Raw genomic sequence first — 21,914 nt, forward strand, 5'->3', positions numbered from 1 at the left:
ATGCCATCATTTTGTGTTCACTTTGGTGGTAAGCTTTTCCTTCCTGCACATTCTGTTGCTTAGGTAACCTAATCAGCTATTCATTCACAACTTTATGTTTTTAAGCCCTTCAGTGAGGTCCCTCAGAAATCACACTTTTTCTTTTTCATCTTAATTAGGATAATTTGTAATTCCACAATCAGGATTTCTTTTATAAGGCTCTCTTAATCTTTTGTAGCCGTTTCTAACTATTACTGGATCTTCAAGTGTGGTCCTGTTGCATTTCCAGATTGTAATGGAAAAATTGTTACTATAATTTTGATCCTGAAATTAATATTTAATTTTAAATATCCATCCTGGGTTTGGCAGGAACCAATTGTGAAATATTTTTAAATGATTGTAATTATAGATTAATTGACTGTCGAGTTAAAATTTTTTACTTTGTATGCAAGTCAGAAAGTACAGCCAATGGTGGTTAACCTGTGCTCAGAAAACCTCTGGCACCCATTCTCTTTTATGTTTTCCTGAAAGAACTTGGCAGATCCTCAGCATTCACCCACCATCTAAAGCTTCCCTTCTTCTTGTCCTATTCTCCTTGGACTTCAATATCCCTAAACTTATTGACAAAGGTTTACTTAATAGAACAAGATATCTGGGTATTTTTAACAAAGAATTGTAGAAAGAGATGGAAGAAGGATAGATTGACTCGTTGCTTATATTGTCTTCAAGACTCTTAACCAATCCAAGGGAAGCTTAGATTTCTACTTACTAGGACTAGGAACAGATCATCAGCCTGAGGTCTCTTGAGTGAAAAGACTGACACAGGACTCTAGGTCTCTTTCTGCTTTCAAATTTAGCTCTCTATTGGTGACACATTTTTTCATGGGGATCTGTCAGAATATCTTTGAACCGGAACACAAAATGAGAAAGAATGGGATAGTAGAGGGCAGACTGTGTTTTGGCAGAAGTTGGGGAGAATAGGGAGTATGAACAGTCCTGATCAGTCACCATACACTCATAATAGACACCACTAAAAATAAATAAAAACAACCCAAGTAACAGAGGCTCTTGAATTATTATATACACTATATATACCTTATTAAAATTATTATAAAATTCCTTAAGAACATATTTATAAATTGCCTTAAAATTGGTACAACTTACAGGTGGATATTTGAATCAGAACTAAAGCATTATAGTTAATGACCAACATTCTTTTGGTTCAGTTTTTTGTGTGATTATTGAAATTGTCTTCATTTTGTCTCTGTCCTTATGAAGAAAAACAGGAGCTGTGCAGTGATACTCCAGCAATAGAAAAAGACTCTTCATTTCCTAACTGGGAAAGGTGAGTGTACTACAATTATACAAATTCCAAGTAAGTGCAATTATACTGTTGAAAAGTAATTATCAATGTTTAAACACAAGAAGAAAGAAAATAGTAGCAACAAAGGCAATTAAGAATAGAACCAAATTTTACAACAGAAACAAGAAAGAATGAAAATTCACCTATTCCCCAAAGCTTTTCATTTCTTTTGTGAGGATTTGGGAATAATGAAATGGAACAGGCTTAGCTTCCTAGCCACCACAAGTAAACAATTCTGGTTACTGTGATGTAGTCAAAGCCCTGAAATGTCACACACATATGGGGTATGACTATGAAATCATGAACTGACTTTTTTTCTTATATGGGTCATTGACTTATTGCCAAATACACCTATAATTATTATAATTGCATTCTAGAATTTTCTTGACATGAGACTTTTATCACTCATAAAATCAACTGGACATTTTAGATACCCAGTAGAATTAAAAGAATGCTTTCAAGAAAAAGATTCTTAACTTCTGCTACAAATTTATCTAAGTGGCTTTTCAGGTGTTCAGACTCGATTTCTCTGAATTCAGATGCTATGCCCCTTACATAACAGCACATTGAATTAAGGAAAAGAAAAGACAGAGGCCTTTCATTGTCCTGCACTTGGTAACAGAGTGGTTAGTTATTCCAACACCAAAATTCAACTTTACTCTTCTACTCAGAAGCCTTCCATCGCCTCTGTAGCCCTATCACTTTTAAGGTCAATAGATTCGTTCCTTAGCATGGCACAGATCCCTTCACTCCCACCCCTCCTTCTAGACACCTCCTTGCTTCCCAGAAATTCCAAATTACTTACAGTTCATCACATTCTTCCACCTGTTTGTCTACACCACTTCCCTTGCTGCATGCCCTCTGCAACCTGTCTACCCATCTCTCCCGTCTCCTTTCATTCAAGCCTCAGCTCAGGAGCTCTTTTCTGACTCTCCCAGGAAAATCCGGGTGTTCACAGAGTCACTGCTGCAGTGATCAGATTGCTTCATGATTCCTTCAATTTCAATAATTATTTGCTAAACACCAGCTAGGTGTTGACCCACAAGGGTGAGTCAAATGGAATTCTCAGGTCTTCGCACTGCATGGATGCTCCTTAAAGATGTATCTTGTCTTCATTGTACCTCTAAACCTGAAAGATCTCCCTGATAAAAGAAACCTGCCCCTGGTGACAAGTCACATTCCCACTATGAAGTCCTCCTGTGCTGGGTGTTTCAAAGCATGTTTTACTGTTTAAATTATCTGATTTATTCATCCATTTATTTCACCGTTTTCATTCTAGCTTGCTTGTTTTCTCTACTTTCCACTAGAAGCTAACTCACTCCAAGAGAACAGTCTGTCTTGTACCCTTGTGTCCAAAATGGCACCAGACTCATAATCGGCACTCATTGTGTGTCGACTGAATGAATGCATGCTTCCCTTCTCCCAGTGCTGTTGCTAGGTCTTTTCATGGACCATGATTTAATATAGAATTATTTATTAAAATTTGAGCTATAATTTAAGATCCTTGCAGAAACTGAAACGTAATTGTGCATGTATTATTTCCATATATCACTTTTAGATATTTATTAAGTTATGGGTTTTTTTCATCATTGTTGATGATGAATATGAATATGAATATGATGAATATTCAATATGAATGCTAGAAGTACAACCCAACTAAAACAATCTTAATGGAAGAAATGTATCAAATGCATTACTAATGATAGTGATGATAAGGAAGATCATAATAATTATTAGATTCTGTTTGACAAGTACTTACTACCAAGCATTGAGATAAAGTCTTTGAATATCCATTTAATCCTCAACTCTGTGAGGAAGGCCCTAGTATTATTTGACAGAAATGGGTTGAGAGAGGTATACCCTGTGTTCTGGTGTAGTGTATTTTACCTTCTATTCCCAACACCAACATGAATTTCCAGCATCCCTAAAATAATTTTTTAAGGGAAGACTTCTCGTAATAAAATGTTAGCATAAAAGAAGTTATAATTAATGAACATTTAGACATTCTGTAAGTATTCTTTAACAGACAGGCATTCATTTATGTAATGTTCTTAATCTTTAAAAAAAGTTACCTGAAGTTAGACAGTATAATTAATGCCAAAGAACTGTTCACAAGAGAACCACATTCCATTTGATATAAACTATTGTCCAATTTCTAAAAGTCCCTCCTCATATAAACACAGAAACCTCTGAGGATCTGTGATCCTAATTGACAGATGTCTGCATGAAGGGATTACAGAAATCTTCTTGTGACTTGACACATAAGGCTGTGCATGATCTGACCTCTGCCCATGTTCACTTTCCATATTTTACTATCCTTGGCCTCTTGAAATTTTCTGTTCCAACCATTCAAAAAGCTTTGATTTCATAATATGCTACACTGTTTTGTGCTTCCTCGCTGTGCTGTCTTTTCCACTTCACAGCCAGGAGTCCTTTTAAAACTTGTGTCTCATCATCCTGCTTCTGTGCCTGAAACCTTCCCATGCTAGTGCCCTCTGCCTGCAAGGAACTCGGTTCCCTCCTGGAGGCCACAGAACACCAACTCTCTCATCTCAGCCTTCTCCCTCTGCTTCCTGCTCCCCCACTCTGCAGCTTCTACTTTCCCCTTCTTCCTTGAACAACCCTGTAGTTTTCATCACAGTTTACCTGGAGCACTCTTCCTCCAGATCTTTGCTAAATATTTCTCTTAACTGCCTTGGTTCTCTTTTGTTTTATGTCAGTGAATTTCTCCTGGTCTAAAACAGAACTTAAGTGTCTTCCAGCCAAGGAGAAACAAGTGTTATATGACTAGTGTTGTCAAGAGTAGATTATCACCAATGCTATTTAATTGTGGCTACCCAAAAACCTTGACAGGATGTGTGACAGGAATGAATGGTTATTAGACTGATTAAGAATTCATTTTATGTAACAACTACATGGGTGGAAATTTATGCCTTTTTACTGTTGTGTATTAAGAGTTCATTTGCTTCTGAATCTATGAGTATCTAATGTGGTTCTACTTTGGAATTACTAACCTCAGCTCATCCAGTGTGTCGATGGAAGATTTAAATCCACGTTCTGGACAAGAAGTCAGAGTTTCTGCCAGTGGTGATTGTAAAGCTGCATCTTCACTAATGATATCTCAAAGCACAACTGTCAAGGAAACAGCAAGAAAACTGATGTCTAATTTAAGGTAAAGTCGGTTCCCAATGTTTCCTCATCTACTTTGTTGAACTTTCTAAACAGTGACAACTGTTTTTTTTTTTTTTTTTTTTCCTGAGTGATAATGTTATTGGGTAAATTCCATGGAGTGACTTTGTGACCTGTCTTGTAACTATACTGAATTAGATATACCTAGATATACCTCAGGTTAACTGACCCTTGAAATTGAACTATAGTCACTAACTGCCTACTGTCATATGGCCCAGCAGTATGGTGGAGATTGATCCTAATTTAAATGCAATAAAGAATTTTTTCTGAATTTGCTTATTATTTTTTTCTCCCAAACAGAAACTCTCATGACATTTGTATGGCCTTTTAAAATACCTATTTTTGTAGTTTTAAGATTCTTAACTTATTGAGGGAAACTGAGCCTTTACCTTTCTGTTCAGTGCAGAATGTTGTCCTACGTAGCATGGTTAGTGAGGAAGTTAGATATTTGGATCTCTGTTCTCAAAGGATGGAGACATGGAGGAGTAAAGTCCCAGGATTCAGGTGTTCTCCAAATAGGGACCAATGACCAGGATTCAGGTGTTCTCCAAATAGGGAGCTTTATGACCATGCCAAGACATCTGTGTACAAAGGGCTCTAACATAGGTGTCTCATGGGAGGGTGAGTGGGGAGCAGTAGTGTGGCATGCAGTAGCATTCCCAGTGGTTTCCTTGGGTTTGTCTGTGAGAGGCTTCTGTGGGGGAGAGGCTCTGGGCCAAGGAGAGCACAAAGCAGGCCCTAGCTCAAGTAGTGATTTTCTTATCAGTGACTGACAGAATCCTCCCGAAGGGGAGAGTTCTGGAAGAGTAGGAAGACAAAGGAAGAAAAGGTGGAGGAAGGGCCTATATGGAGGGGCTACAGCCTCTACTAGGGCTCTGGCTTTGGTCATGTTTGTGAAAGTAGATCACTGACCACAGTGGGCACAAACTCACTTCTGCAGCTACCCGGGGCTTTATGGAAGTCTCTGTGGCAGTATGCAGGCATGCAGGGTTCTATTCACATGGCATGTAGGCCCACCTACTAACACCTAGGTTCCATGCCTAATACCAGTCCTGCCCCAGGAGAGCAGAAGCACTCTGGTTATATGTGACAAGACAAGGTGTCAACAGTCAATGAAGCCAGTGTGCTGCATTCCTCCTCACCAGATTCTGATCACTAGTTGGCCTGGGCTGGCCAGCTTACACTAGCCTGGAAGTGAGAGGAGGAGGACAGACCTCAGCATTGGACAGGTGTCATGAGGTTGTAAAGGCCACTTGTTCAGTGATCTGGAATAATGTCAGTATTATACCACCATGTCCCTCAGCAGAATCCCTGAAGAATTGAAATCTCCAACAAGTTTCTTACCCTCTGTCAGAACTTTTTCCAAAATTAGTATGTAAGATCCTAAGTTTTTCAGTTGGGTAACCTTAAATTTAAATACTGGTTGATTATCTACTCTTTCTCAGATTCAGACACTTCCATTGATCACTAAAGCATAGTAATATGCAAGAAATTATGTTTCTGTGTGTGTGTGTGTGTGTGTATATATATATGTATATGAATAAATGTGTGAATTTCATTTAACATGTAAGGGTATGACCATGACCATATATCCAATGATTGGGCCATCACTATAAGTAAACCAGGCTTTCTCCCCCACCTTCCCTCCAAAGACATTTTGCATTAGTGCCAGAGAGAGAGAGAGAGAGAGAGAGAGAGAGAGAGAGAGAGAACACACAACCAGATGTCATAAACCCTACTATCTGTTAGCCGAGTGTAAATTGATCAAGCACAAAATGTCTCAGAATCATCACTGCCTCTTACATTGAGGCTTTCTTGATGATAGTAATAACTACCACTTTTGAACCTTTATTTTATTTTAGGCATTCACTTAAGTATTTTATGAATTCAGTCCTGACAAACTTGAGAGATTGGTACTATATATTTTTCTTTCTTTCTTTTTTTTTAATGGATGTGGAAATTGAAGCTTAGAGAAGCTAGGTAACACATTGAAAGTCATACAGACAAGTACATAGCTACTAAGAATGGGGCTGGTTTTAAGCCCCCCTGATTTGGAATCCCATGCTCTTAATCATAGGCAGATGAATAGCTCTCTTTCCTTACTCTCCACACTTATGAGACCAGAGAGACCTGAGCATGTTGGCAGCAGCTTGGATGCACTTACCTAACTTTCTTTTCTAGTTAGGTAAACTTTCTTTTACAAATTCATTATTTTCCTTATTTTTCTCTTAGCTAGTTTTTGTTCTTTATATTCATTCCTTAATGTTTACATATGATCAAAAAGGGGATAATTTGATTCAGTGCACTAAGACTTTAAAGAGCATCCACTTCTATTATTAGGCATCGATAGAACATTAAAATTTCCCACAGATGTCCTTCCCTGACCCTTCATCCTGGTTAACATCTAGACACCTCCTTATTGCTTAGAATTATCACACAGCCGTCTCTCCAGCACTTTGAAAGCCAAATGTATTAGTATATCAACTCTATTCTGTGCCAACTTAAATTTCCTCTGGTGATTGCTGTATTCAAAACATTCAGTGAGGAAAGAAAAGGTGTGCAGAATACAGGCTTTCACTGGAGCAGAACACGCTCCTCATTTTACCCATTTTCTGCCTTTAGGAGCATGTGGTATGTTTTCTCACATTTACCAGTGAAAACAGAGGTTTTTTTTTTTTTTTCTTTGTTAAGTGCTTGTTGTTTTATTTTCTGTACCTCACTATTTTATATGTGGTCCACATCTTATTTCTTGAGTTAACTAGACTTCATCACAGAGTTAAAAATTGTGGCTGGCAGTGTGTGATGTGAGGACACAGTGGGTCCCTACCCAGAATTGCTCACCACCTTTGCCTTGCTTATCACACGGCAGAGAGCAGCGCCGGAGCTTCCAGGGTGTAGAGTCCTCGCTCCACACCAGGCTCACCCGGACCTGCCACCAGCATTTCTCTTCCCACACTGCCAGAGTAGGGCCCGTCCTCCTCTGTTTAATGATGCTAGCTGAATAAATTAATCATCGTCTTTTCCATTACCTGATTATGCTCAATTTAAAAGTTTTTCTCATGTTATTTTTTGTTCTATATGTATTAGTTTAATTCCTAAATTGCTTGAAAATAGATTGGTTTTTCCATATTATGTCCAACATTTATTTTGTATGTATTCAAAGAATAAATTAAATAGAAAGGAAATTATAAAAAGTGAATAGTATTGCTGGATGTTAAAATACTTTCTACTGATGGAGTGGGATTGAGTTGTGTCAGATTAGAGGGAAATAAGCTGAAATGGGATACAGACTGTTACATTTTCCAGGCAGGTCCTAAATATTGGTGTAGTATCAAATTTCAAATCACTTTAAATAGTATTAACAGTAATAGTATTAATATATATTTGTTTTGTACTTAGTATGTACCAGGCGCTGTCTGAAGGGCTTTGCATAGGTTAACTCTCTTAGACTTTACAATGATGCTATAACTACAATAATCCTATAACTATATTTATTATATAACTGCATTTATTATTCCCATCTTACATATGAGAAAACTGAGGCATGCAGAGGTTAAATAATTGCAGAACACTTAAGTAGTACACCTGGGATTTGAATCCTGATCCATCTGGTCTCATAGTCCTCGCTTTAATTGCTAAACTCTAATACCTTATTTGGCTTATTATTGTACTTATGAATGTGATAATGTATTCTTCATTTATTTCATCCTTATAAAAACATGAATATGCTCTGCGTTATCTTCCATTTTAAAAATAACAAAAATAACATTTAAAAAGAAAGCCACTTTTTAAGGTTATCAGTTGCTAAAGCAAAAGACCACAAAAATACAACTAGCAACCAGGTCTGTTAGAAACCATTGCTGGATTTCTGGCTTTAGAAAATGAAATCATGTCATTTCCACTTTATCCTGGTCTTTCAGTGGGTTGACAAAGAGAGTTTTCGTCAACCTCAAGTAGGAGACCAAGACCAAGCTGATTAACCAGATTATTGTTTAAAAAGAATGGGTGGATTCAGGTACCTCTAGGTGGCCCTGCCCACATCTGCTGTGTCTAGAAGGAGAATTCTGTTAATTTAAGTCAGAGATTTTTCTTTCCAATTTCACTAGGAAAGCACTCACTCTGTTGAGAAAGTAATGTGATGGTGGAATGAAAGGGAGATGACCTTTAGTGGGAACTTTCAAAGCTTGTCCATCATATTTAGGGACAGTGCTGATTTCTAATGTTGTCTCCCTCGATGAATCCTGTGAAAACTTCTAATTCAAACTGAATGATATAGATAGAGATTCTACAGAAATTCAACTGAGAAGGGCACCATCTCTAAGTCCTGGAAGCAAGTAGTAGCTCTGGAAGAGTTATTTAGGAGATTTAATTCTTCAATTCTTAAGGAGAGAGAAAATGTTAAACAAAGATAAATTCCTGATATTACTATCAAGTCTGAGTATAAAATGGTGAATCAGTGGGTCAGGGGAAGGGCTGTTGCTAGGCAGAACAGAAGTCCTGTGGAGCAGCAGCATTTGGTTCAAGAGTCCCTTAAAATGGACAGCGTCTTTTTAATTCAGTGAACAAGTGAGTGGACACTATTTTATTCCTATAATTTTACACTGCATGCTTCCTGGACCACCCCCCTTGAAGGGTCCTTTATGGATGATAGGATCATTATGTTTATCCTAAAGAAAGCCTGAAGTTTGAGGGCGGAGAGAGGTTTGATAGAATGTACCCTTCAGAACAGAAGAAAGTATCCCTGACAAATTCCACAGAAGACTCCCACCAGTAACTGAAGGAGTTTTTAGAGCTCTTAAACATCTATGATGAGATGTTTAGTGATTTGGAGTATCTTACATGTGTGATATCTACTAATGTAATGATATTACATTTTGATATCTTATACTTTTTGTTTGTTTTTTATTTCCGCAAGCTAACAGCGCTGGGGACTCGAACCCGGGTCTCGAGCTTGCGAGGCAGGCACTCTACATGATGGGCTATATCGCCAGCACGATATCTTATACTTTTTATGAAGAGTCTCTAATATTTTTCCTGAATTTGTTTGGCAGGAAAAGGAGAAGACGTATGTGTTTGTGCTTAGAGACTGCAAGTCACTGGCTGGGTTCTCTTTCTCTCTAGTCAGTCTTGTGGGACAGAATCCCCTAAGGAAGAAGCTACTTAGCAACGACTCTATTTAGAAGAACGTAAAGATAAGATACTAGGAAGCCCTAGAGAAAGAGAGAGACAAAGAACAATGGTACAGGGACCCTGCTTGGGCCTAATGGAGCGTGTCCTTCACAGCCACAAAACCAGAGAGCTTCAAAATAGGAATCACTCCTCAGTCCAAGCGTTTTCATAAAGATGATGTGAAATTATGTACACAGGATGGCAGTGGTTGGCACATTTCTAGAACTCTATAAAGGGTCGTTATGACCCAGGTGGCTCGGACATTTTACCAAAGGAAGATACTCAATTTCCCAATGTGGATGCAGATGCAGGACACTTCCTTCCCATCCCCACCCCACAGTTATCTAACTCCTATTCTGACTTTGGGGCTCCCAAATATAAGTGAGAGCTTCCAAATAGTCAGGGCTCCCAGATACTTGGCTTAGGGCTTCCAGTATGAGTCGGGGCCCCGCGGGACTGTGGTGTCACGCACTCATCCTTCTGGAGCTGCCCACATTGCTGTGGAGTAGCCTGCTTCCTTGGCATTCCATGTTGTATTGAATCAGTGCAGGAAAGAGTATTGGGATCCCAACCTGGAGGGCATCATGTGGGCTCCCTGAGGCTCCACAGAGCAATGGCTGTTTTAGTAGTTTCAAAACAAATTATCCGTGAAATTAATGAGTGTGAGAAGATACAAAAATCACAAATGCTGCTGTGATTTCAGCTAAACCTTCACATGAAGCAGTGTTCAGTTTTTAAATTGCATCTGTCTATCACCAATCCATTTGTGGAGATAATAGTATGTGTGTGAAACACGTTCTTCAGACTACAGAAGACGTTTAGGGTATGTATATTTTGAAGTAGAGACACCACAAATGAGAATTATCCAGAATGAATCTAGAAGTTTTTCTCTCCCCAACCTATCCCTTCACCCTCTCCCACTTTCCCCCAAATACCAGCATCATGTATTTATTTACCTAAGAGTATTTCTTGAATGATTGCTGAATTTGCTCTAAATTTAAATAGCAAAAAAATGTATGCTCACCATGGAAAGGACCCACATTTGGAAGTGGTTTCAACCCTGTGGTGGGGAAGGGAGGTGGATCTGGGTGGAAGTGAGAGTATTTCATCTGGAAGGTGTCTCATCACTTCTGTTCCAACAAACCAGCCATAAGGCCAACAAGTTCCCTTTCCCGAGTACTCCAGTGGCAGCTTTCTTTCTGTGCCATCTGATTTCTTCTCATCTCAGATCCCTGGAAGCCTATTTTCATTCCATTTCTACCCCATTTATCTTCTTCTAGCCAGGCAAGTCATTCTGAGAGCTGTGCGTATTATATTTAATATTGGGCGATTCTGAAACTTTCTAGCTTAAACCTCCTTGAAACTATAAATGCGAATAAAATACTTAAAATACTAGGTATGTGTTATAAGAAAGAGCTGTTTTATCTCTGATGTACCATATTATTTTACAACTGAAAAGATTTTGTCAATCCTTTAGATAATATGCGTGAGGATCTTGGAGTTCATCAACATGAAAACACTGTACACTTTTAAGATGTGCTGATTATAAATTTCTAAAGATTTCATTCTGCCAGGAATGAAAGATGTTTCATCTAAGTGATTAATCACAGAAAAGCGGTCACATTAGTAGGGCGGGTGCCATTGCCTTTTTGTAAAATGAAGCACCTGTCAGAGCAATGACCACCACTGTTTTGAAAGAGCAGAATCCAGATATGATTTCTAAGAGTAGTCCCAGAGGCCCTAATGAAGGGGATTGCTCTGGAGAATTAAGCTCTTTGACTGCCTTGGAGAAAAAGTCAGTAATCCAGGAACTGCCTGTTTTCCTCCAGGAAGTTTGAAATGCTGAATTCACTGCAGAAAAGAACACTCAGGCAGGTGCAGGGCTTCCCAGGACTGGTTGGTGATGAATTGCTAGGATTGTGAGTTATTTTTTTTTCCTTCCTGTTCCCATTTTCTTTTCCTGTTTCTTTCTTTGCCTTTCCTTTGATATTTTTTTAAATTTTTAAATAAATGTAGATTTGCCTGCAGTTTTAAGAAATAATGCAGACATCAGACTATACCCTTCACTCCGTTTCTGCCAATTGCAACATGTGCAAAACTAATCAGGATGTCCTGTTGACACGGTGAAGATGCAGAACCTTTCCATCACTGCAAGAGGCCCTTCTGTTGTCCTTTTATAGTTACATTCAGGTCCTTCTCCTCAGTCTGTGCTTCTTGAAGAACACTTTGATGCCAGTGGTAACAAAATATTTGGGAGGAGTTAACATTGATCTTTGCCAGATATTTAATTCCCAGGGGACAAAACTGATTCTGATGGGTGTGTACTGCATCTCTTGGCCTGGTATTCCTAATTTCTGCTCTGCTTTTGTTCCTAGGGAGATTCTTCTGTATTTTTTTCCTGAGTATCAGCTACCATCAGAATTTGACTGCATATCTGTAGAAGAACTCAGAGCAAGTTCTGAGGTAAGCTGTCTTTTTAGAACTCTGAAGGATGACAACATAACTTGGGTTTAGCCCTCAGTGAAGACAAATGTAAAGTGGTACCAGTAAGAGGACTTGGAATGCCTTAAATGAGTGAAGATGGGATCTTTGTACCAGCTGTGTATCAGAATCAACAGCGTCTGAAATCTCGTGGGTAGCATCAGGTAGAGAAGATCTTACAGATGGAGAACAATCAGTCACAGAGATCTAAACAAATGGGACATAGTGGCTGACTTTGCTCTCTCAAACCCAAATAGTTTCTGTTCTATAGATGCCCTTCTTCAGTGGCTATTAGGAGGGGCGGAGCTGAGGTTTGGGTAGACCACCATGTCAGGTACTAAGAGCACTAAGACCTTCCTTGTTAGTGTCCTCATGAGCTCTTTGCTGACAAATACTTTAGTCACTTATGTGACCTGACTTCCCGGAGGCTCCAGCACTTTCTTGGCGTGGCTTCCTGACCACATACTTCTCATTTTCTTTGATTTCCTCCCTTTCTTCTTCTTTATGGCGACTCCTTCCCTACGTGGATTCTGAATGTTGTCATGTCAGAGGGTGCATTCCTGAACCGTTTTTTTCTGTTAAGTGTTATTTCTAGATGACACTTAACACTAACCCAGAGACTCCCAGGCTATTTCTCTAGCTCTCTCTTTCAAGAAATCCAGACTCCATATGCCTTCTAGACATCTCATTTTCAATATTTAATTTTACTCCAACTTCATTTTTTTATCACACGTTTTAACCATGCTGTATTTATTTATGTAAACTGCCTTAACCCGTTTTTGTTTTTGTTTTTGTTTTGAATGAAGTGAGGTATAATTTAATTTATTTGAATCCAAGCTTAAAAGATCAATAGTACCACTGCTGACTGGTTCTAGGTTTATTTATACTAGTTACTTGCATGTTATAACTCTGTTGGAGACACCACATTCTCCAAAGTTAATATCCTGTTCTGTTATCATTTATGAAAACAGCTGGAGCAAGGCCCAGAGCAGACGAACAAAAAGCTGAAAATATGTTTCAACCAGGTAAGCTTCCTTTCAATGTAGTCATTTATATTCTAAATGACCCATGTTCCAAAAGAGAGATAATATAAATTTCCAAATGTTAGGTTTGGACGGAAATCAAATTTGCATTTACTTATCAAGACTTAGATTAATGTGTAGCATATCAGATGTCATAAAGCAACATCTTTTGAATTTTAAAATGCAAATGTTTCCACAACATAAAGCTTGTGAAGCACTTGGAGTAGGACAGTATTTTGAACAGGAACCAGGACATTCTCAGTCTTACAGAAATATTTTCAATCAATAAATGGGCAAAAGAACTAAACAGACACTTCTAAAAAGAAGAAATACAGATGGGCAACAAATACATAAAAAAAAGTTCAACATCCCTTGCAGTCAGGGAAATGCAAATCAAAACTACATTGAAATTTTATCTCATTCCAATTAGAATGACAATCATCAAGAATCCAAATAATAATAAATGCTGGTGAGAATGAGGGGGGAAAAGATACACTCATACATTATTGAGGGGACTGAAAATTAGTACACCATGTTGGAAAGCAGTATGGAGATTCCTCCGAAGACTAGGAATGGAGTCACCATATGACCCACCTATTCCACTTCTTGGTATTTGTCCTAAAGAACTAGAATCAGCATACTATTGTGGTAGTATATCAATGTTTATAGCAGCATAATTCACAATAGCCAAGTTAGGATCCAGTCCAGGTGCCCAACAACAAATGACTGAATAAAGAAAATGTGGTATGCATACACAATGAAGCACTACTCAAGCCATAAAGAAGAATGAAATTATGGTATTTGCTGGTAAGTGAATGGAAATGGAGAACATCATGCTAAGGGAAACAACCTAGACTCAGAAAGACTCCCTCAAGTGTTTCCTCTCACATGTGAAAACTGGACCAAATTAAGGGGAAAATAGCATGTGTACTGTGGGTGGGGAAATCCCATGAAATATATTCACTGAATCCTTGAAAAACTAGACTAAAGCAGAAGTTGTTCATAGACTGAAATTTTAAATTATTACGGACACTTCAATATCTCTTTGGGTTTTTTCCCTTACGATCTTATCAATAGTTACTAAGATTATGATTTTCCCATTATAAAAATAAATAATAGTACAAAGGAAGAATTTAAAGAAATTTATCCCTTGATCCAAACCATCCAAGTTTACTGATGTTAATATTTTTTGATACTTTATTACAACCTTTCTCTCTCTCTGCATAGATTTTTTAAAAACAGAGAGTCCATGGTGTTCTTCAGTTTTGTTATAGAAATTGCCCACATGATCATATGCCCTCAATTCCCTTATTTCACTCTCCTGGGAACAGGGACGCCAAGATGTGAACTTGACCAAGCTAACAGGGGATTCACGCTGGAGCTGGGATGACCAGATGTCATTCAGATATCCCCCGGTGCCACAAGAGCCTGGAACTTTTCATGGCACCAAGATCAATATTGAAATGTCAGGTCGTCACTGACATTTTCTGTGTTTTCTCAAACATGTACACTAGCTCCATCACTAGCACATACACTAGCAGCATCTTCCGTGGGCTGAGGCTTACAGCCTTCTGGAAAACTGTCATAACAGCATACAAGTGTATAAAGACTAGGAGGTGAATGGCTCCCCTGGAGCTCTGCAAAGCACAGCTGTGAGCAGAGTATCTCGTCTCTTTTATAGAGAATGATGTATACTGGAATATTCTTGCTTTGCAAGTGAAAAAGAATTGTAAATTCCCAGAAATCTTCTGACTAGGAAGACTTGAAATTAAAACTGGAACCTAAAGCAGATTCCTTTTCACAAAGGCAGTATCATGATATATTCAGTTTTTGAACTTTTCCCAAATTTAACAACCCTCTTTGTTTCTGACTCAGTGCCTGGTAGACTGTGCTAAGCAACTAGGAATGAAAGGGGATCGTACTTAATTTCTCTTTCCTGTTCAACTGCTAAGTGAATTTGTTTTCTGAATAATGTTTTGTTAAAAAAAAAAAAAAACAGGAATTAAACATTTTCAGTTTGAAGACTGTCCTATCAATGTTTCTTACATAGAATAAAAGACAGTTTACTTTCATGTTTTTGCCACTGTTTTAGCACTAATATTATTTTAATCAGTTAAAATGGAATTGTGATTGATTGAGCCAGATACTAAAATCAGTCTTTTCTAAATGTTACCTAATTTCACCCTCAGCTTTGGGAGGTAGGTCCCACTATCTCCATTTTAGCAGTGAAGAAATAGAGATTCAGAAAGATAATATCTCAGTGTCATGGTGCAAATAAGTGTCAGCTTTAGGATTTCAACTCAGATTTGTCCTGCTTTGAAGCTCTTTCCATTACACTACTTTTCCCCATCTTATTCAGACTTCAGTGCTTGATCCTTGTGATAGAGTTTGCAGGCGTTACTTGCAATAGATCTATTACAGTGTCTCAGCATGTCAATGTAGAAGAATTATCTTTAATTAAATTTACTGGAGACCTTGACATTATAACATGAGATGGATATAGTGAAGGTGCCCAAAGTGGAATCTTCAGGTGTAGTGTGTGTGGTAGGCACATTGGCTTAGTGCTCAGCAAGAACTGATTATCCCAAATGAGAAAGTCTGACAATCCACCTGAAAGGTTGTCTTCCCACAGGTCTTCACCTACTGATCAGGGGGCTTGGTTTATTTACTTACACTATAAAACTTAGAAATTGGTTAAGAATTAGACTGTCATACATCAAGGTCATACATCAAGCTTATGTGTTCCTTTTCATGTGTGTTTACAAGTGATATTTTCCCCAGTGTCTATACTATCAGTAGAGGGGCCAGGTTGTTGGGTCTTGGAGGTCAGAGGGAATAAGGAGTGTTTATTCAGGATCAACAGTGTTAGTGTATGTGATGACTAGAATCTTCTTTTTTTTTATTGTATACAAATGGGATACATGTTGTTTCTCTGTTTGTACATGGAGTCAAGGCATACCATTTGTGTAACCATAAATTTACATAGGGTAATGTTGTTTGATTCATTGTTATTTTTTCCCTTCCCCCCCACCCCTCCCACCCCTCTTTTCCCTCTGTACAGTCCTTCCTTCCTCCATTCTTACCACCCTCCTTATCCCAAACCCTAAACCAACCCCTAACCCTAATGCTAACCCCTCCCACCCCCCATTATATGTCCTCATCCGCTTATCAGCGAGATCATTCGTCCTTTAGTTTTTTGAGATTGGCTTATCTCACTTAGCATGATATTCTCCAATTTCATCCATTTGCCTGCAAATGCCATAATTTTATCATTCTTCATTGCAGAGTAATAATCCATTGTATATATATGCCACAGTTTCTTTATCCATTCATCAACTGAAGGGCATCTAGGTTGGTTCCACAATCTGGCTATGGTGAATTGAGCAGCAGTGAACATTGATGTGGTTGTATCTCTGTAGTATGCTGATTGTAAGTCCTTTGGGTATAGGCCAAGGAGTGGGATAGCTGGGTCAAATGGTGGTTCCATTCCAAGCTTTCTGAGGAGTCTCCATACTGCTTTCCAGAGTGGCTGCACTAATTTGCAACCCCACCAGCAATGTGTGAGTGTACCTTTTTCCCCACATCCTCGCCAACACCTATTGTTGCTTGTGTTCTTGATAATCACCATTCTAATTGGGGTGAGATGGAATCTTAGGGTGGTTTTGATTTGCATTTCTCTTATTACTAGAGATGTTGAACATTTTTTCTTATATCTGTTGATTGCTTGTACATCTTCTGTGAAGTGTCTGTTCATTTCCTTAGCCCATTTGTTGATTGGATTATTTGTATTCTTGGTGTAGACTTTTTTGAGTTCTTTATAGATTCTGGAGATTAGCGCTCTATCTGAAGTATGATTGGCAAATTTTCTCCCACTCTGTAGGCTCTTTCTTCGCATTACTGATAGTTTCCTTTGCTGAGAGAAAGCTTTTTAATTTGAATCTATCCCAGTTGTTGATTCTTGCTTTTATTTCTTGTGCTATGGGAGTCCTGTTAAGGAAGTCTGATCCTAAGCCAACAAGTTGAAGATTTCGACCTACTTTTTCTTCTATAAGATGCAGGGTCTCTGGTCTGATTCCGAGGTCCTTGATCCATTTTGAGTTGAGTTTTGTGCAGTGTGAGAGATAGGGGTTTAATTTCATTCTGTTGCATATGGTTTTCCAGTTTTCCCAGCACCATTTGTTGAAGAGGCTATCTTTTCTCCATTGCATATTTTTGGCCCCGTTGTCTAGTATGAGAAAATTGTATTTATTTGGGTTTGTGTCCGTGTCCTCTATTCTGTACCATTGATCTACCTGTCTATTTTGGTACCAATACCATGCCGTTTTTGTTACTGTTGCTTTGTAATAGAGTTGAAGATCTGGTATTGCAATACCCCCTGCTTCGATCTTTCTACTAAAAATTGCTTTAGCTATTCTGGGTTTTTTATTCTTCCAGATGAATTTCATAATTGCTTGCTCTATTTCTGCACGGTACATCATTGGGATTTTAATTGGAATTGCACTGAATCTGTATAGCACTTTTGGTAGTATGGCCATTTTGACAATATTAATTCTTCCTATCCAAGAACATGGGAGATCTTTCCATCTTCTAAGGTTTTCTTTAATTTCTTTCTTTATGTTCTGTAGTTCTCATTATATAGGTCTTTCAACCTCTTTTGTGAGATTGATTCCCAAGTATTTTATTTTTTTCGATGCTATTGTGAATGGGGTAGTTTTCCTAATTTCTCTTTGACTAGAATCTTCTTGATACTCAGGACAAGTGGATTCAAAGGATTAAAGTAAGATAAACAGTCAAGAGACCAGGAGTTCCTGTTAAAACTGAGATGGGGAAAACAAATCCACCATATTTTATTCTTTCTGCTCACAAGCCATTTGCTCCATCCAGAATAAATATCGCAGCATTACTTCAACCTCCATTACCCAGACTATCTCTTGAGTCTTGCCTTATGCTGACCTCCAGAATATGCTTATCTGTGTTCCCAGCCCACAGCAGGCCCCTCAGACACCTCCCACTCTATTAGAACTTGGTCATGATAATCTTTTACAAAAATATAGCCTTGTCTTTCTATCTGAGATTAATCATGACCTCTCTGTGTTATGAGAGAACCTAAAAAACTTGATTTTTATCATTAATTAAAATGTCTGCTCTGTATTATAATAGTTTCTTATGTTTCGTTTTCTCCTCAACAAGATTATAAAGTCCTTGAAGTTAGTGATAAGAAAGTTCTTATCAAACTCTATATTCTAGCAGCATTCAGTAGGTATATTTGAATGGATCTTAACATTTATGTGTTGAATCGTAGTTGATCATTTCTGCTGTAGTGTCTTCCTGTAAAAACACATACATATCTCCTTTTGTGTGGTAAAAATCTATAGATCCCACAGGCCTTCCTTACTTCACAAAAACTTCTTAGGATTCTGAAACTGCAACGTTGCAAGAGCAGGACTTTCTGAATTCAAGGTAGAAAATTAAAATCTCAGTTGAATATTCTTTCTTTTTTTTAATTAATAAGCTTTATTCTTTAGAGCAGTTTTATGTTCACAGCAAAATCAAAAGGAAAGTATGAAGATTTCCCATATAACCCTTCCTCCCTCCACCAGGCTTCTCTTGACTTCTAATACCACAGTGGGACATTGATTAAAACCTATCAACCTACATTGACACATCATTATCACCCTCAGAATCCATAGTTTACATTTAGGGTGACTCCTGATGTTTATTCTGCAGATTTTGACAGAAATATGACAGCTTGTATCCACCATCACATACAGAAGTTTCAGTGCCCTAAAATTTCTTTTTCCTTTTAAGTTTTTGATTGACACATAATATTTGTACATGTTTACAAGGTATAGTGTGATGTTTTGATTCATGTATGCATTAGGTAGTGATCCACTCAGTACTTAGCACATCCATCACCTTGAAGTTCTGTCACTTCTTTTTTTTTTTTTTTTCCTGGTTGGATGTGAATTTTTCTTTTTTTTTATTATTTTATTGTAAACAAATGGGATACATGTTGTTTCTCTGTTTGTACATGGCATAAAGGCATACCATTTGTGTAATCATAAATTTACATAGGGTAATGCTGTTTGATTCATTCTGTTATTTTTTCCCTTCCCCCCCACCCCTCCCACCCCTCTTTTCCCTCTATACACTCCTTCCTTCCTCCATTCTTACCACCCTCCCTAACACTAACTCTAACCCTAACACTAACCCCTCCCACCCCCATTATGTGTCATCATCCACTTATTAGCGATATCATTCGTCCTTTGGTTTTTTGAGATTGGCTTATCTCACTTAGCATGATATTCTCCAATTTCATCCATTTGCCTGCAAATGCCATAATTTTATCATTCTTTATGGCTGAGTAATATTCCATCGTATATATATACCACAGTTTCTTTATCCATTCATCAATTGAAGGACATCTAGGTTGTTTCCACAATCTGGCTATTGTGAACTGAGCAGCTATGAACGTTGATGTGGCTGTATCTCTGTAGTATGCTGATTTTAAGTCCTTTGGGTAGGCCAAGGAGTGGGATAGCTGGGTCAAATGGTGGTTCCATTCCAAGTTTTCTAAGGAGTCTCCACACTGCTTTCCAGAGTGGCTGCACTAATTTGCAGCCCCACCAGCAATGTATGACTGTACCTTCCTCCCCACATCCTCGCCAACACCTGTTGTTGCTTGTATTCTTGATAATCGCCATTCTTATTGGGGTGAGATGGAATCTTAGGGTGGTTTTGATTTGCATTTCTCTTATTACTAGAGATGTTGAACATTTTTCCATATGTTTGTTGATTGCTTGTAGATCTTCTTCTGTGAAGTGTCTATTCATTTCCTTAGCCCATTTGTCGATTGGATTACTTGCATTCTTGGTGTAGAGTTTTTTGTGTTCTCTATAGATTCTGGAGATTAGTGCTCTATCTGAAGTATGATTGGCAAAGATTTTCTCCCACTCTGTAGGCTCTTTCTTCGCATTGCTGATAGTTTCCTTTGCTGAGAGAAAGCTTTTTAGTTTGAATCTATCCCAGTTATTGATTCTTGTTTTTATTTCTTGTGCTATGGGAGTCCTGTTGAGGAAGTCTGGTTCTAAGCCGACATGTTGAAGCTCTGGACCTACTTTTTCTTCTATAAGATGCAGGGTCTCTGGTCTGATTCCGAGGTCCTTAATCCATTTTGAGTTTAGTTTCGTGCATGGTGAGAGATATGGGTTTAATTTCATTCTGTTGCACATGGATTTCCAATTCTCCCAGCACCATTTGTTGAAGAGGCTATCTTTTCTCCATTGCATATTTTTGGCCCCTTTGTCTAGTATGAGAAAATTGTATTTATTTGGGTTTGTGTCCGTGTCCTCTATTCTGCACCATTGATCCACCTTTCTATTTTGGTACCAATACCATGCCGTTTTTGTTACTATCGCTTTGTAGTAGAAACCACTAATCTGCTCTCCATTCCCACCATTTCTCCATTCAGGGAATGTTATGAAAGAGGGATCAGACAGTATGTATCCTTTTACAACTGGCTTTATTCATTCAGCATCATTCAGGCCCATTCAAATGTGCCATGGCATGTTTCTTTTTATGGCTGGTGAGCAATACAGCTATTTTCCAAATAATGATGTTTTTAACATTTTATACATTTCTCTTTTATTTTATTTGAGTTTATTTTGTTGAAGTCATTTTTATAAAAACATATGTTTCTTGGCTGCTATTATTCAGAGTGGCAAAAGCTATAAAGTTCTCGAGTTCTGAAAACTAAGAACTACAAATGACTGGTGACATTTGAACTTTGTGACCCTGCCCTCCTGAGTTGAATCATTTACCTTCAGACCAGGGGAGAGGGCAACTCCTGGGTTTGCCTGAAGCCTCCGTGAGAAGCTTCTGAGAAGCCTCCTAGAGGAGGTGATTGTTCCCTTAGTTTTAAGTCATAAACTTTGTGTAGGGTGAATTAAAGATGTTGAAAAATGAATCCCTCATAACTGACAATAATTTATTATTTATGTATACATAAATTATATATATATATATTTTACAAGAGACAATTTGAAACATAACTTATCATAAAGTTACAAGAGAGGATTTTGAATACGCTCTTCATAAAGAAATGATGAAAGTTTAAGGTGATGGATATGATATGTTAATTACTGTGGTTTGATCATTACCCAATATATACATTAATCAAAGCAAAACAAAACAAACAAGCATGTTCCCCTCCAAGATCTTTGTAGCCTGGAAAAGCAGGCTGGCTTCATGTGTTTGAAATTCCCATGCTGTGAGTGCTGCGTGCGTATCTGCTTTCTTGACTCCCTGCTATTTAGTGTTGTGTTCCAGACCTTGGAAATATGGAGAGGAATAAAAATAAATCCTTTTTACACAGAGGTTACATGTGAAGAAGGAGAGACATAATAAACACACAAAGGAAAAAGAATTTAAAGGCACATAATGACAGATACTAAACACATAAATAAGTAATCATGATGTGCTGTGCTATAAAACAATTGTGCAAGCCCAGGGAGTTGACAGTGATGGTGTGTTTTGGGAAGAAGGAAGTGATTTTCAGATATAGTGGGACCTGAAGCAGGGAAGGAGCTTTGTGCTGATCTGGACTGAATTATGTGAACTATGAAAGCAGCAGGAGCAAAAGGCAGGAATGGAATTGGTGAATGCTTAGAAGAATGAGTCCCGGAACTCAGGAAACCCGTTGAGAACAGGTG

The 21,914-nt window shown here is 38.1% G+C and overlaps 1 protein-coding gene across 1 annotated transcript in view; it reads left to right on the forward strand.

Moving 5' to 3' along the window:
- The window catches only part of Morc1 (MORC family CW-type zinc finger 1), a 146,302-nt gene that overhangs the window by 119,783 nt on the left and 4,605 nt on the right, over positions 1 to 21,914 (forward strand). Inside the window, 4 exon segments of the mRNA XM_047565496.1 lie at positions 1,258 to 1,324; positions 4,362 to 4,514; positions 12,076 to 12,163; positions 13,153 to 13,206. Of these exon segments, the coding sequence (XP_047421452.1) occupies positions 1,258 to 1,324; positions 4,362 to 4,514; positions 12,076 to 12,163; positions 13,153 to 13,206 (362 nt within the window).

Source organism: Sciurus carolinensis, chromosome 9 (genome assembly GCF_902686445.1).
Source record: "Sciurus carolinensis chromosome 9, mSciCar1.2, whole genome shotgun sequence".
NCBI lineage: Eukaryota > Metazoa > Chordata > Mammalia > Rodentia > Sciuridae > Sciurus > Sciurus carolinensis.